Genomic DNA, 14,059 nt, shown 5'->3' on the forward strand with positions numbered 1-14,059 from the left:
GGTGCAGCGGGGGAGGCGCGGGCGGCGCGCGGGGGCGGCGGGCGCGCGCGCGGGCACGGGCGGACCGGCACCCCCGGGGCTGCGCGCACACACACATACACACACACGCACACGCACACACGCACCGCCGCGCTGCACCGACATGGCGGGGACAACGGGGACACGCGCAGCCGGGCCCCCCGCGCGTGCACACACACGCACCCCCCACCCACGCACCCCCCGTGCGCCCCTTTGTCTGCACACCCACGCGCGCGCACACACACCCCCCCCTTTGAGTGTGACCCTTGCACGCACGCCCCTGCACACACACCCAGTGCCCCCCATCGCACACCCACCCTGCCCACATACCTACACGTCTCCTTGCACACGCACATGCACACGCATACAAATGCACACCCTTGCACACATGTGCAGCCCTGTTGCACGCACACACGTACACAGCCCTTCGTGTGTGTGTGTGCGCGCGCGCATGCACACGTATCCCCCTGCACACACAGCTACACACCCCTTGGGCACCCCTGGCATGCACACGCATGCACATACCCCCCCTTGCACACACACGCGCACACACACACGTTTTGCACACACACTCTTGGACACACACCATTGCACACACACCGGCCTTGCACACACACATCCTTGTACACGCACCCCCCCTTTTCGCATGCACATTCCGTGCCCACGCGGGCGCACGGCACTCCCTCACTGGGGTCCCCGCATGGCCCCCCACGCCCGGACCCCACGGGTGTGCGTGGGTCAGGCCCTGGCACCCCCGCGCCAGCGGCCGGGCCCTCCCTGCGCCGGCCCCCCCCTCCCCGCAGCGGCGCTGGGCCCCGGGGAGCGCAGATTAATCATTAATTAGCCGCCGCCGCCGGGCCCGTGTCCCCGAGGTCCCACGCGGAAGTCTCGCCGCGAGGGGGGGGAGCACCGGAGCCCGGCGCGGGGGACTGGTCGGGGGCACCTCGGGGGACACCCGTGGGGGTCCCGGCACACCCTCACCGGGTGTCGGCACCGGGGCTGCCCGGGCCGGCCCCTGGCCCTGCCGCGGACACCTTGGCCGTGCAGGACCGCTCCAGGCCGGACCCTTCCACGTTAGACCGGACCCTGGCCCTGCCGTGGGCCCCGGGCCGGGGCCCGGCCACGCCGCCGCCGCTGTCCCCGGGGCCGCCGCAGCCCCCGCCCATCGCCCGGCCGGGCGGTGCAGTGATGCTGCAGCACCGCTGCGCCGGGCCGGATCCGGCCGTCCCCGTGGGCACGACGGGGACACGGGGCGTGGGGCGAGTGTGCGGGTGGGATGCTCCCCGTGTCACTCCCGCCCCCCCCCCCCCCCCCGCGGCGCCGCCTGCCCCACGCGGGGGTATATGGGTGGAGATACCCCCGGGGGGGGGTGGGCCACGGCCGCCCCGGGACACGTCCCGGTGGGATGCGGGCGGCAGGGCTCTCGCAGCCCCGGGCACGCGTGGGCACGGCCCCGGACGATCCCGGCAACACCGCGGGTTGCGGGGAGGGTCTATCCCCGGGGCCCACCAGTGACTGCCCAGCTGCGGGGGCGCGGGCCGGACGCCACGGGGATGGGCGCGGGGGCGGGCAGGCGGGGGCGGGGACGGCCGGGACGCCCCGGCGGCCCCGTGTGATGCGGAGCGCGGCAGTGGCAGCGGCAGCGGCGCGGCCCTTCCCGGCGGAGCGCCGCGGTCCGGTGCGGGGCGGCCCCGCCGGGATCCCGGGGGCTCCGGTGGGTGCCGCCGGGCATGTCCGCCCCCGCGCAGCCCGCCGCTCCCGGCTCCTTCCAGGTGAGCGGACCGGAGCCCTCCCCGCCACCACGGGCCCGGTGCGGCCCGGTTCGGTTCCGCCCGCCGCAGCGCGGGGGCCGCCGGTGGCAGCGCAGCGGAGGGGCCGCGCCGCTCGGTGCCGCCCGGTGCTCACCGGCCGCCCCCGCCGCTCCCCCCCCGCAGAGTCCCCGGAGGCTCCCGAAGCGCAAGAGCCGCTTCAAGCGCTCGGACGGCAGCACCTCCTCCGACACCACCTCCAGCATCCTCCGCAGGCAGGTGAGCGGGCCGGCACCGGCACCGGCACCGGCACCGGGGCGGGGCAGCCCCGGCCCCCCCGCCGCGGCTCGCTCCCGGAGGTGGCGACGCTGCGGCTCCGCATTAAGGAACGGACCGGGGGGGAGCGGCCGAGCTCCCCCGCCCCAACCCCCGCACCGGGGGGAACCGGACGGCCGCCCCCGCCCCACCGCTCCCCCGGGACCGGGGCTGGGCGCCGGCACCGGGCGCCGGTGGCATCGCAACAGCCGCTCCCCGCGGCTAAAAATAGCGAGTGCTGCGTCAGGGCCGGGCCGGGCGCCGGGTACCGGCACTGCGGCGCGGGGTGGGGGGGCCGGGTGCCGGCGGGCGGCCCCGGGGAAACTGAGGCACTGGAGGGGGAACGGGGCGGGGGGGGTGTCGGTATACCGTCCCGGCCGGTCCATCAGCCGGCACCGGGCCGCCTCTCCGCGCTGCCCGGGGAGGGGACACGGATTCCCCCGCCGCCCCCCACCTCCTTGCTCCGGTTCTTCCCGGCCCAAGCGGCGATCCCCGGCCCAGCCGCCGGCGGGGGAGCGGGTACCGGGGCGGCCCCGGGGAGGGCGGGGGGCTCCGGTAGGGGCGGCTCCGGGAGGCGCAGAGCGGCCCGAGCATCCCGTTTCCCTCCCAGGGTAGCACCTACCCCCCCGGGCCCCCCGGGGACCCCCCGCCCCGGCTCTGCACCCGGCGCGGCCCCTTCAGCACCTCGGAGAGGGCCCGGCCCGGCCCCGCCGCGCTGTCCGGTACCGGGACCGACGCCCGGTGCTCGGTGCCCGGTGCCCGGTGCCCGGTGCTCGGTGCCAGTCCCGCCGCTGCCCTGAGCCCCCGCCCCGCCGAGCGCTGCCCCGCGGCCCCCGGGCCGGGCCGAGCTGTCCCGGGCCGGTCTCGCTGGTGCCCGTCCAGCTGCGCGGTAACGGGGCGGGCCGGGCCGGTCCCCCGAGGCCCGCCGCTGCCCCCCTCCTAGGGGGCGGGGGGGGGGGGGCGCGGCGGGGGGGCGGGAGCGGCTCCGGCCCCGCCGCAGGGCTCGCCCTGCAGACGGGGCTGCTACCGGCTCGGGGCAGGACGGGGGCCGCCGCACCGGAGCATGGAGGTACCCACGGGGATCCCCCGTCGCCGCCTCGGGATCCCCGGCCGCGGGCTGCGAGGGGCCGCACGGTCCCTCCGCCGCCGCCCCAGGACCCCCCCCCCCCCCGCGCCGGGAGCTGCCCTCTTTGCAAACTACCCCCCGTTCCCGGGAGCTGCCCCGGGGCCCCGTCCCGGTGCATCAGACCGGAGCCGCTCTAGACCCACGGCTGCCAGTGCAGCCCCCCGGGGGTCCCACCGGACAGGGGCCGGAGCCCCCCGCCAGCCCCGGGAAGGGGGAACTGCGACCCCCAGGCCCTCCCCCCAAGGCTGAGCCGGCGGGGGCGGCTCCGTGCGCCCCGGGGGGGCGGCGGGAGGCGGGGGCGGGGAGGGGCGGGGAGAGGCGGCGGCGGAGCGGGCAGGGCCAGCCGGAGCCCGAGCCGCAGCCGGAACCGGAGCCGTGCCGGTGCCGGAGCCGGGCGGGGGGGGGGGCGCGGGCGGCTCGGCTCGGCTCGCCCCGTCTATGTCGTTTTCTGACTCCAGCGCTACCTTCCTGCTCAACGAGGTACCGGCCCCGGTACCGGGGGGGGGGGCCGCGATCGGGGGAGTGTGTGGGGGTGCACCCCGGGGGACTGTGCCCAGTGGTGGTGGTGGGGGGGAGGGCACAGGGTGGCCGTGCCCGGTGCGGGGGGACTGTGTCGCCCCCCGGCCCTTTGTTCCCCGCCGCCGCTGGTCTCGCCCTTCCCCGGCAGGTGCCTCCGGGCCCCCGGACCAGAACCGGGCGGGGGGAGGGGACACCGACCCCCATGGCCGGGGACCCAGCGGCAGTCGATGCTCCTAGCCGGGGGCTGCATGGGGGGGGTCGTGCTTGGGGACGGGCGCTGGAGATTCTGTACTGGGGGGCCGTGCTTGGGATGCTGGGGGAGGGGCGGTGAGAATTCGGGGGGGGGCCGTGCTGGGGAGGCCATGTTGGTGGGGGCCATGCTGGGAAACCATATTGCCTGCGTTGGGGTGGGGGGGGGGCGCCGGCCCCCCCTGCGATGTGGGATGCGCAGGGTGGGAGGCTCCATGTGCGGTGGGGCTGGTGCTGGGCAGCGGCGCTGAGCTCAGCCCGGCAGGGCCCGGGGGCCTCGGGGGGGGCTCAGCTACATCCAGGGACCTATAAATATTTCACCGCAGCTTCTGCGCCTGTTCCGGGCGCAGCAGGAGATGGGTAATTACCGGCAGGGTGGGGGGGGAGCCGGGGGGGCTGCGCCGAGCACCTGCTGGGCACCCCAGGGTGGGGGGCAGCTGTTGGCAGGCCCGCATCCCCAGGGGGACGGGGACCCCTGCCCCCAGCCTGGCCCTCCCCGGGGCTGCGGGGGTCTTCCCCCACGGCTCCCCCCAGGACGCTGGGGCTGCACCCCAGGACAGCCCTGCTGGGCAATGCCACCAAGGACCCCCAAAAGCCAGAAGGGGCTGAGGTCAACAGGGTCCCCTCCCCGGGCTGGCACTGCCTCGGGGCATGGTCCCCCTTTGTGGGTGTCCCCGCAGCCCCCCGGCACTCATCCCCGTCCCCCCAGGGCTCGGCGGACTCCTACACCAGCCGCCCGTCCCTGGACTCCGACGTGTCCCTGGACGAGGACCGCGAGGGCGCCCGGCGCGAGGTGGAGAGCCAGGCCCAGCAGCAGCTCGAGAGGGCCAAGGTACCGGGGAGGCGGGGAGGACACCCAGGGCACAGCCCTGGGCCTGTGGGGGGGCTGGCGGGGCCCAGGGGTGCTGACCCCCCCCCCCGCCATCCCCAGCACAAGCCGGTCGCCTTCGCTGTGCGCACCAATGTCAGCTACTGCGGGGCGCTGGACGAGGAGTGCCCGGTGCAGGGAGCTGCCATCAACTTCGAAGCCAAAGATTTCCTGCATATCAAGGAGGTGAGCTGGGGTGCTGGGGGGGGGAGGGGGGTGTCATGGGTCAGGGACCCCCTCCCCAGCCTCACCCCTGCCCTGCCCTCACCCAGAAATACAGCAATGACTGGTGGATTGGGCGCCTAGTGAAGGAGGGGGGGGACATCGCCTTCATCCCCAGCCCCCAGCGCCTGGAAGCCATGAGGCTCAAGCAGGAGCAGAAAGCCAGGTAGAAAACGGGCCCCCCCCCGCCCCTCCCCCGACTCCCCAATCCTCTCTCACCCCCCTCCTCCCTCAGGAGAGCTGGCAACGCCTCAGGCCTTGGCGACAGCGGGAACCGGCGATCGCCTCCCCCCTCCTTAGGTAAGGGCAGGTCCTGGCCCAGAGGGTCCAGGGGGGTCCCAGGGGGGTCCCTCCTTTGCTGTCACCAACCTCTGTTTCTTCTCTCCCCAAGCCAAGCAGAAGCAGAAGCAGGTGAGTCCAAAGGGCAGGGGGAGATGGGGAGGGGGCTCCAGGCAGGGCCTCTGGGATGGAGAGGGTGAGGGCAGAGACCCCCACTCTGTCCCCAGTTATGGGGCTGGGGGGGCTCCAGGATGCTGGGGTTCTCTGGAATAGGCTCGTTGACCCCTTTCTCCCGGGGGAGGGGGGGAAGCACGGGGCGCTGACGCATCCCCGTGTCCTCCCACAGACACAGCACATCCCACCCTACGATGTGGTCCCCTCCATGCGGCCCGTGGTGCTGGTGGGGCCCTCGCTGAAAGGATATGAGGTATGGGGGGGCTGCGGGGCTGGAGGGGGGGGCGTTGTGCCATCAGGGTGGTGGCCTGCACCCCTCGTCCCCTCCCTGCCTGTCGCGGTGACGGGCAGATGGCGGGGCCGAGTGCTGCTGGCAGGGCGCCGGGTGGCTGCCACCTCCCTGCCGGTGCCATCTGCTGCTGGCTCGCCACCGGCTCACCGGGCCGGCGGCCCCACTGGCAGGTCACCGATATGATGCAGAAAGCCCTCTTCGACTTCCTCAAGCACAGATTCGACGGCAGGTGAGACCCTCCCCCAGGGCTCCCCCCCACCATGGCCCAGGGGGGTACCCAGGTCCCCACGGCCGTCCCTCTGCCCTCCAGGATCTCCATCACCCACATCACAGCTGACCTCTCCCTGGCCAAGCGCTCCATCCTCAACAACCTGGGCAAGCAGGCCATCCTGGAGCGCTCCACCACCCGCTCCAGCATTGGTGAGGGGCCGGGCTCACCCCAGGGTGCAGGGACCCCCCCCTCAGGACCAGCCTGGCCTGACACCCCCCCGCCCCGTGTTTGTGTCCCCCAGCCGAGGTGCAGAGCGAGATCGAGCGCATCTTTGAGCTGGCCAAGTCCCTGCAGCTGGTGGTGCTGGACGCCGACACCATCAACCACCCAGCCCAGCTGGCCAAGACCTCTCTGGCACCCATCATTGTCTACGTCAAGGTGTCTTCGCCCAAGGTGAGGGGTGACTGTGGCTCTGGGGGGCCCCAGCTGCCCTCCGCAGCACCATCACACTCCTCCTCCTCCTCCCCAGGTCCTGCAGCGGCTCATCAAGTCCCGTGGCAAGTCCCAGGTGAAGCACCTCAACGTGCAGATGATGGCGGCCGACAAGCTGGTGCAGTGTCCCCCGGTGAGCCGGCGTTCCCTCTGCCCTAGGGGTGCCCGGGGGCGGGGTGTGTGTCTCCAAACCACCCCCGACCCCTCTCACCCACCACAGGAGCTCTTTGATGTGATCCTGGATGAGAACCAGCTAGAGGATGCCTGCGAGCACCTGGCTGAGTACCTGGAGGTGTACTGGCGTGCCACACACCACCCGCCGCATGCCCCCCATGCTGTGCCCTCGCCCACCGGCCTCCCAGGCCTGCAGGTACCCCCCCCCCAGAGCCCCCCATTCCTGTGGGCAGCGGGCACAGGGGTGCACAGACCGGGGAGGAAGCAGCCCCCCCACGCCATCTCTGCAGCCCCGTCCCTACCTGCAGAGCCAGCAGCTGCTGGGGGAGCGGGGGGAGCACTCGCCGCTGGAGCACGACAGCCTGATGCCGTCGGACGAGGCGGGGGAGACCTCGCCCCAGCCCTGGGGGGCCGCATCCCAGCGCAGCTCCCGGCACCTGGAGGAGGAGGAGTATGCGGACCCCTACCCCGACCTCTACCAGCCCCACCGGCATCACAACAGCGGGCTGCAGGGCCCCGGTGCGCCGGATCGCCAAACCGAACGCAACCACGACAGGAACTGGCAGCGCAGCCGGCCCTGGGCCAAGGACAGCTATTAGGGGTGGGGGGGGTGGGGGGGGCACGGCTGGGAATCGCCCCCCCCCCCACCGTGCGCTCCCCACCTCACCCCAGCCCTGTGCCAGGGTTGCTCAGACAATCTCCCTCTCTCGGGGAACTCCTCTGCACCGGCAGCTTCCTTGCGCCCGGCCCCCGGGCACGTCTTCAGCCATAAGCACAGGGGGGGGCCAGCAGCCAGGACGCCCCAGGACACCCCCCAGCTCCTGGGGACCTGGGGGCAGCCACATGCCTTCTCCCTGCCTCAGTTTGCCTGTCTGGCCCCCGCATCGCTGGCTGTCTCATTCCCTGCAGGACAGCCACCACAGATGGAGGGTGCCTCCCCCCGAAAGACCCGTGGGCAGGTAATGGGGAGGGGGACACAGCCACACACAGCGTCCCCCATCCCACGCAGCCCCGAGGAAGAAGGGGAAGGTGCTGCCTCCCCCCTGGGGCTTGGCCTGCCCCCTCCCCTGCCCCTGCATGGGACCCCCGGGCGGAGGGGGCCGTACCAGTCGCTTCGCTCTGCACCGATTTCTCCTTGCCCTGGTCACCGCAGCCAAACCGCTTCCTGCCCCGGGGACGGGGGACAGAAGGGGGCGGCCGGACCCCGCACAGCGCGGGGGGGGCCACTCCACACCTGCACTCACTGCCCTGTCCCCGCCACCCCCCTCCCTGCATAGCCGTCACCGCACGTCACCGCACAGTCCTGTAAATACGGCGCCCACCACCCTTGGCGCTGCTCGGCAGAAGGTCCCGGCGCTGGGCCGAGCCCCCCCCCGGGGCCCTTCGCAGGGAGCTGGCCCGAGCCGGCGGGGGGGCAACGGGTGGGGGCCACAGATTTGTTATAATTTCTTTTGTAGAAAGCACTGATTTCCCTGTAACCAGTTTCAGAAACACAAGAGTGCTCGGAGGTGCTGGCATCTGTGTCTCTGGGGAGGGGGACATGGGACACCACAGCTGGGGGGGGCGGGGACGAAAGAGCCTAGTGCTGCTGGGTGCTGAGCACCCAAAAGCTCTCTCCTTAGGGGCCCTGCTGGCTCCCGGCCCCTCTGGGAACACTGGAGGGTGCTGGGGTATGGCACCCGGGGGCTGGCAGCGCCGCAGGAAGGGAGAGCACGAGAAGGCGATGTCCAGCAACGCAGCTGCAGGTTTATTCCTGCAGCCCGGAGCTTCAGCTAAAAAAAAAAAAAAAAAAGGGATGAAGCGAAGATGGCTCCTGGGACAGCCCTGCCCAAGGACCGGCACGCAAAGCCCAGTGCCAGCCCTGCCCTGGCAGCAGGGAGGAATCCGCCCCCAAACAGCCTCCAGCAGCTCCACCGGGCCCTGGGGAAGGAGGGGAGGGGGACGGGGGGAACAGGGGGGACGTCTGGGGACAGTCCCAGCCCCAGTCTCTGCTGTCAGCAGTCCTGGTCTGGGAAAGGGGTGGCCAGAAAAGTCCTGGCAGCCCCCGGCCCCGCCGGTCCCGCTGTCCCCGAAGGGGTGACCGAGAGGGGAACACCAGCCCCAGGGACTCAGGCGAAGATGGTTTCCTCCCGCCGCTTCTTGGTGAGGATGGTGCCGGGCTTGTGCTGCGCGTCGGGGTGGTTGGCCAGCTCGGGCGGGCAGGAGGACACGGGGCTCTCCAGGATGGCCTGCTTCAGGTCGTAGAAGACGGTGGAGTCCTCCTTGGTGAGGAAGGTGATGGCTACGCCGCTCTTCCCCGCTCGGCCCGTCCGCCCAATGCGGTGGATGTAATCTGCAGGGGGACGATGGGGTCAGGCGGGGCCTCGGCACGGGCAGTGCCGGGGCCAGGCAGCCCCCGCCGCAGCCGGCAGCCCCCCGGCCGGCCCCGACTCACCCTCGATGTTCTTGGCCATGTCGTAGTTAACGACCATAGAGACATCGTGGATGTCGATACCGCGGCCGGCCACGTCTGTGGCCACCAAGATGTCCTTGGCCCCAGCCTTCAGGTTGGAGAGGGCGAACTCCCGCTGCTCCTGGCCCTTGCCACCATGCAGGGTGCAGGCGTTGTACTGTGGGACGAGGGGGGGGGTTAGCTGGGGGCCGGCGGGGTCCCCGTGCAGGGATGGAGGTGCAGAGGGGCTTGGGATGACCCCCCCCACCCGCCACAGCCAAAGACTCACCCCCATCTTCTCCAGGGACTTGGCCAGCACATCGCAGCCCTTCTTCTGGTTGACAAAGATGATGATGGGTGGGTCGAAGCCCTGTTCCAGGATAGCTAACAGCTTCTTCCTGTCGGGGAAGAGGACAGTTGGGCAAGGGGAGGCAGAGGTGCCCCACAGGAGCCCCTCTGCTCTCCAGGGTCCCCCTCCCAGAGCTCCCTCACCCTCAAACGCCCCAGACCCCCCCCAAGACCCGTCCTCCCCTCCCCAGTGGCCCCCTCTGCACCTCTTCTCCGACTCCGACATGAGGAAGACCTTCTGCTCCACGCGCTCGTGGGGTTTGCCAGCGGAGCCAATGTAGACCACAGCTGGACGACGGAGGTAGCTGCGGGCCAGGCGCTCCACCGCTGGTGGCATGGTGGCCGTGAACATGACAGTCTGTGAGAGAACGGGGCGGTGAGTAACATCCCCTGCGGGGCAGGAACGCAGCTGCCACTCCCTGGGCCCATTCTCCAAAGCCCCAGGTTGTCCCCTCCGCCCCGTGGTCAGGGCTCAGTCCTGCGGGAGCGCCCATGCCACCACCCCGGTCTCCTGCCTGGACGCACCTGCCTGTACTTGTGTTTCCCTGACTCAAAATTGGCCAACATTTTCTCTGGGTCCTCGGCCTCATCGGTGTCGGGTTTTTGGTTGGTGACGGGCATGTGCTCCAGGATCTTCTGCACATCGGGCTCGAAGCCCATGTCAATCATGCGATCCGCCTCGTCCAGCACCACATAAGTGCAGCGGCTCAACACCAGGTACCGGTTCTCCAGCACGTCGATGAGACGCCCTGGCGTGGCGATGACGATCTGGGGGGTCAGGAAGGTTGGTGTCCGCAGCCTGGGGCTAAGCTGCACCCCTGGGTTGCCCCACCGCCCTCCCCAGGGGCTGACGCTCACCTCGCAGCCCATGCGAAGGCGGAAACCTTGGTCCTCGCGGGAGATGCCTCCGATCACGGCCACCGTGCGGATGCCCAGAGGTTTCCCAAACTTGATGGTTTCCTCCTCAATCTGCTGGGCCAGCTCTCGGGTAGGGGCCAGGATGATGGCGTAGGGACCCTGGTCTGACTCCTCAATCCTGCGGTATGGCAGGACGCAGCCACGTCACCCGTACCACGCTGTGCCATGCCCCCCCCCCCCCCCCCCGCAGCGTCACCCTGCTCCATCCCACCCCGTGCCGTCCCACCCACCGATCGATCTTGGGCAGGGTGGTGATCCACACCAGCAGCGGGATGAGGAAAGCTGCAGTTTTGCCGCTGCCGGTCTCGGCCACGCCGATGATGTCACGGTTCTGCAGGCCGATGGGGATCGCCTGGCGCTGGATGGGGGTGGGCTCCTGGCAAGGGGAGCGGCAGATTTAGGAGCAGAACGTCCCCTCCTCGGCCCCCAGAGAATTGGCCCCGAGAGCCAGCTCCTCTTTTCCCCTCCACCCAGCTTCCTCGAGGGCTGCCATGGCCCGCTGGCAGCGGCCCCTCCTTCCCGTGCCCACCTTGTAGCCGCACTTGTCGATGACCTCCAGGATGTGAGGGGGCAGGGAGGAGTCCTTCCAGGAGCGGATGGGGTTGGGGATCTTGCCCCCCTTGGTGGTGATGCTGTAGTCCTCACGGAAGATACGCCAGTCCCTGTCCGTCATCTCATCTAGCTTCTTCTGGGACCAGTGCCGGTCGTCCCAGCGCTGCTTGGCCTCCTTCTTCCGCAGCTTCCGCAGACGAGCCCTGGGTGGGGGGTGAGGCAGGGGCCAGGGTTCACCCTGTGCCTCTGGGGAGGCTGGAATCGTCCCACCACCCACCTGAAGAACACGCTGCAGCCCAGAACCGCCCCCCAGCTCTGCACCCCAGCCAAGCAGAGCCAACCAGGACCCCGGACACCCCTCGGCGCCCTCCCAGCTCCCCCCAAGTGTGCTCACTCCTCCTGTTCCTTCTCCTCCAGCGTCCGCCTCTTCTCCATCAGGTCCCCGTAGAAGCGCGACTGTTCCCGTTTCTGCTGCTTCAGGTCGATCCCCGCGATGAAGCCCCGGCCCAGCAGCTGCACTTGGTGCCGTTCCTTATACCTAGAGCGGGACGGGAATGTCAGAGGCAGGGCTGGGGCTGCCCCGCACCCCTGGGGGCACCCCCAGCCCCAGGGGCACCCCACCACTCACAGGGGGTTGTAATCAATGGAAGTGTCTTCTGACGCATCCCACTCGAAGACGAACTTGCGGTCATTCAGGTGCCGCGTGCGTCTCCGCTTCTTCACTCCTCCTAGGTAACGTTCCTGCGAGTGGGAGAGGATTGGTAGGGAGGAACCCGGCCCCCCAGCCCCTCACCACCCCAGCCCAGCCCCCAGCGCTACCTTAATGGCGTGGAGCTCCTTGCTCTTGTCTTTCTCCTCCCGGATCTTCTGTCTGCCCTCCTCATCCTCTGTGCCATTGGTCTCCCGCTCCATGCGCTCACGGCGCTCCCTGCGCTCACGCTCCTGGGGGTCTTCTGGGGAGCAGGGGAAGGGTCTCGGAGCCAAGCACCCACCCCTAGGGCTGGGGGGCTCCAGGGGATCCTGCCCCAGCCCCTCACAGCCAGGCAGACCATGGTGGGGACGCCACCTTACCCAGCATCTTCCTCCCCATCTCCTGGAACTGCTTCCTCTTCTTCCTCTCCTCCTCCAGCAGCCGCTGCCGCTCCTCCACCTCCTGCTGCCGCCGTCGCAAAGCCTCGGCCTCCCGCTCGGCCTTGGACAGGAACTTGGGCTGGGAGAGGAGAGGGGAAGGCTCACACCGGGCCTGGCCATGACCCCCTCACCCTCACTGCTGGGACTGCCCGAGGAAAAGACACCCCCCCCCCCCCAAACATCCATCCTGTCGCAGCCACTGCGGTCAGGGTACGAGAAAGCCCTGATGCGGGGAGGAGGCTCCTGCTCCTACCTTGGCTTCTGCCTCCTCTTCAGCCTTCTTCTTAGCCAGCAGCTCCTCCAAGGACAGCGGTTGGGCCTGTGAATGTGGGGCCAGACCGTTAGCAGCCCCCAACGGGGACCCTTTATCTCACCAGAGTGATATCCCCGGGCAGCCATTACCCAGCCAAGCCCTCTCTGCCCCCTCCTCACCTTCTCCTTCTTCAGGGCATTCTCTTCCTCTTCCTCTGCTTTCCGTAAGTCCCGCTCCTTCCGGGACTTTGAGTCCTTCCCCCTGCTCGGGGACAAACTTCCCAGCAAAACAAAGAGGAATCAGGCATCGAACACAGCTCCTGGGTTACCCCACCCCCGCTGACCATGGGAATCCTGCTCTCACCCAGGATAACGCTTCCCACTGGGAACAGCCCCGGGGCGCTTACATGAGAGCAGGGACACCCCAAAAAGAGAGGGGGCTCACCTTGATCGCTTCCTGTCCTTGTCCCGCCGGTGCCCATCCTTTTCCCGGTCCCGGTCCTTCTTGTTCCGGTCCCGGTCGCGCTCTTTGTGCCGACGGTCCCTGCAGAGCGGGACAGTCACAGTGCGGCCCCAGCCCGACCACCCACACCCTTGTGGGACCATTCTGGACACGTGAGAGCAGGAGAGCTCTTCCCTAAAAAGCTGGGGAGTCCCCTGTAACACCCCTCACCTCTCTGTCGACTTGGACCGGGAGCGGGATCGTGACCGGCTGCCTCGTCTCCTGTCCCGGGACCGGTGACGCTTCCTGTCCTTGGAGGGGGAAACTTTCCGGTCCCGGTCCCGATCCCGGTCCCTGTCTGGGGTGCGGGAGCGCTTCCTCTCCTCCTTGGCAGGGGACGCATCCCGGTCCTTCTTGTCTGCCAGTTCTCCAGCCATCTGCAGGGGAGAGGGTCGGACTGAGCAGGGGACGGGAGGAGGACGCCAGGAGGGAGTGGAAAGCGCTGGGGGACCCGGGGTGGTGGTGCAGGGGGCCTGGGGAGGGAGGGTGCAGGGGGACCCCGGGAGGGAGCAGGGAGGGAGCAGGGAGGGTTGGGGGCCCCGGGCAGGGAGCAGAGGCATCCCAGGAGGGAGCAGGGGGACCCGGGGAGGGAACAGGGAGGGTTGGGGGACCTGGGCAGGGAGCAGAGGCATCCCAGGAGGGAGAGAGCGGGGACGACTGAGGGACCCGGAGGGATCCAGGCCCTGCCCTGGGTTCCCGGTGCTGGGGTGCAGCCCGGTGACGCGGTAGAGCCCTCCAGCCCCTCGGGGGTCCCCGGGACCTTCCTGTGGGAAAGCCCAGCGGCCGCAGGCGCCCGGCGTGCCCCGGCCCGCACTCACCGCCGCCGCCCGCAGGCCCAGGCCTCAGCGTCGCCCCGCAGCCACCGCCATGTTCCCCGGGCGCCGCGGGGCACGCCGGGAAGGCGAGGCGACCTCCGCGCCGGGACTACAACTCCCGACAGCCCCCGCGCCTGCCGCGGGCCGCAGTATAGCCGCGCCCCGCGGGTCCCTCCGCCGCGCAGCGCCCCTGACCCCGCGCACCCCCAAACGCCCGCAATGACCCCCCCAGCCCCCATGTCAATGTGCCCACGGCCCTGCGTACCCCACGGCGCCGTGCGGGAGGCCCGCAGCCCATGACACCCCGCATTCCCAAGTTGGGGGGGGGGGGGGGGGGGCACCTAACAGCACCAGGAGTGCCACCACCCATGGGTGACAGCACCGGCGGTCATCACTATCACCCTTCCCTGCTGGCACCACTGA

General features: G+C 70.6%; 2 protein-coding genes across 4 annotated transcripts; one reads left to right on the forward strand and one right to left on the reverse strand.

Moving 5' to 3' along the window:
• Window positions 1-1,504: 1,504 nt before the first annotated feature.
• Window positions 1,505-8,194, forward strand: CACNB3 (calcium voltage-gated channel auxiliary subunit beta 3). 2 transcript variants are annotated; one of them, XM_054806823.1, is made up of 14 exons: window positions 1,505-1,790; window positions 1,953-2,045; window positions 4,685-4,807; window positions 4,907-5,029; window positions 5,116-5,231; window positions 5,301-5,365; window positions 5,457-5,476; window positions 5,691-5,771; window positions 5,981-6,039; window positions 6,121-6,230; window positions 6,323-6,474; window positions 6,551-6,646; window positions 6,734-6,883; window positions 6,996-8,194. In XM_054806823.1, the coding sequence occupies exons 1-14, from the start codon at window positions 1,749-1,751 to the stop codon at window positions 7,284-7,286; spliced, it is 1,521 nt and encodes a 506-aa protein (XP_054662798.1). In that variant the 5' UTR covers window positions 1,505-1,748; the 3' UTR covers window positions 7,287-8,194. The 2 variants fall into 2 exon arrangements, with proteins under 2 accessions (XP_054662798.1, XP_054662800.1); XM_054806825.1 differs by lacking the exons at window positions 1,505-1,790; window positions 1,953-2,045 and adding an exon at window positions 3,526-3,687.
• Window positions 8,195-8,413: 219 nt separating this feature from the next.
• DDX23 (DEAD-box helicase 23) lies at window positions 8,414-13,730 on the reverse strand. 2 transcript variants are annotated; one of them, XM_054806819.1, is made up of 17 exons: window positions 13,640-13,730; window positions 12,993-13,198; window positions 12,765-12,863; window positions 12,500-12,596; window positions 12,321-12,386; window positions 12,008-12,146; window positions 11,756-11,886; window positions 11,565-11,677; window positions 11,331-11,474; window positions 10,914-11,139; window positions 10,615-10,760; window positions 10,325-10,502; window positions 9,992-10,234; window positions 9,673-9,824; window positions 9,408-9,516; window positions 9,122-9,296; window positions 8,414-9,019 (listed from the first exon to the last, which is right to left on the reverse strand). In XM_054806819.1, the coding sequence occupies exons 2-17, from the start codon at window positions 13,196-13,198 to the stop codon at window positions 8,796-8,798; spliced, it is 2,448 nt and encodes an 815-aa protein (XP_054662794.1). In that variant the 5' UTR covers window positions 13,640-13,730; the 3' UTR covers window positions 8,414-8,795. The 2 variants fall into 2 exon arrangements, with proteins under 2 accessions (XP_054662794.1, XP_054662793.1); XM_054806818.1 differs by having other exon boundaries at window positions 11,756-11,889.
• Between the last annotated feature and the right edge of the window lie 329 nt (window positions 13,731-14,059).

This window comes from Grus americana, chromosome 31 (genome assembly GCF_028858705.1).
Source record: "Grus americana isolate bGruAme1 chromosome 31, bGruAme1.mat, whole genome shotgun sequence".
Lineage (NCBI taxonomy): Eukaryota > Metazoa > Chordata > Aves > Gruiformes > Gruidae > Grus > Grus americana.

What these genes read in the sequence shown, in the direction of transcription:
- CACNB3 (XM_054806823.1), top strand. Translation starts at nt 1,749, where the DNA reads ATGTCCGCCCCCGCGCAGCCCGCCGCTCCCGGCTCCTTCCAG. An exon ending in AGCAGCTCGAGAGGGCCAAG is followed by an intron (nt 4,808 to 4,906) that starts GTACCGGGGAGG and finishes CGCCATCCCCAG; the next exon opens with CACAAGCCGGTCGCCTTCGC. An exon ending in CCGGCCTCCCAGGCCTGCAG is followed by an intron (nt 6,884 to 6,995) that starts GTACCCCCCCCC and finishes CCCTACCTGCAG; the next exon opens with AGCCAGCAGCTGCTGGGGGA.
- DDX23 (XM_054806818.1), bottom strand. Translation starts at nt 13,198, where the DNA reads ATGGCTGGAGAACTGGCAGACAAGAAGGACCGGGATGCGTCCCCTGCC. An exon ending in CGGTCCAAGTCGACAGAGAG is followed by an intron (nt 12,864 to 12,992) that starts GTGAGGGGTGTT and finishes CCCGCTCTGCAG; the next exon opens with GGACCGTCGGCACAAAGAGC. An exon ending in ATGTCGGAGTCGGAGAAGAG is followed by an intron (nt 9,517 to 9,672) that starts GTGCAGAGGGGG and finishes CTTCCCCGACAG; the next exon opens with GAAGAAGCTGTTAGCTATCC.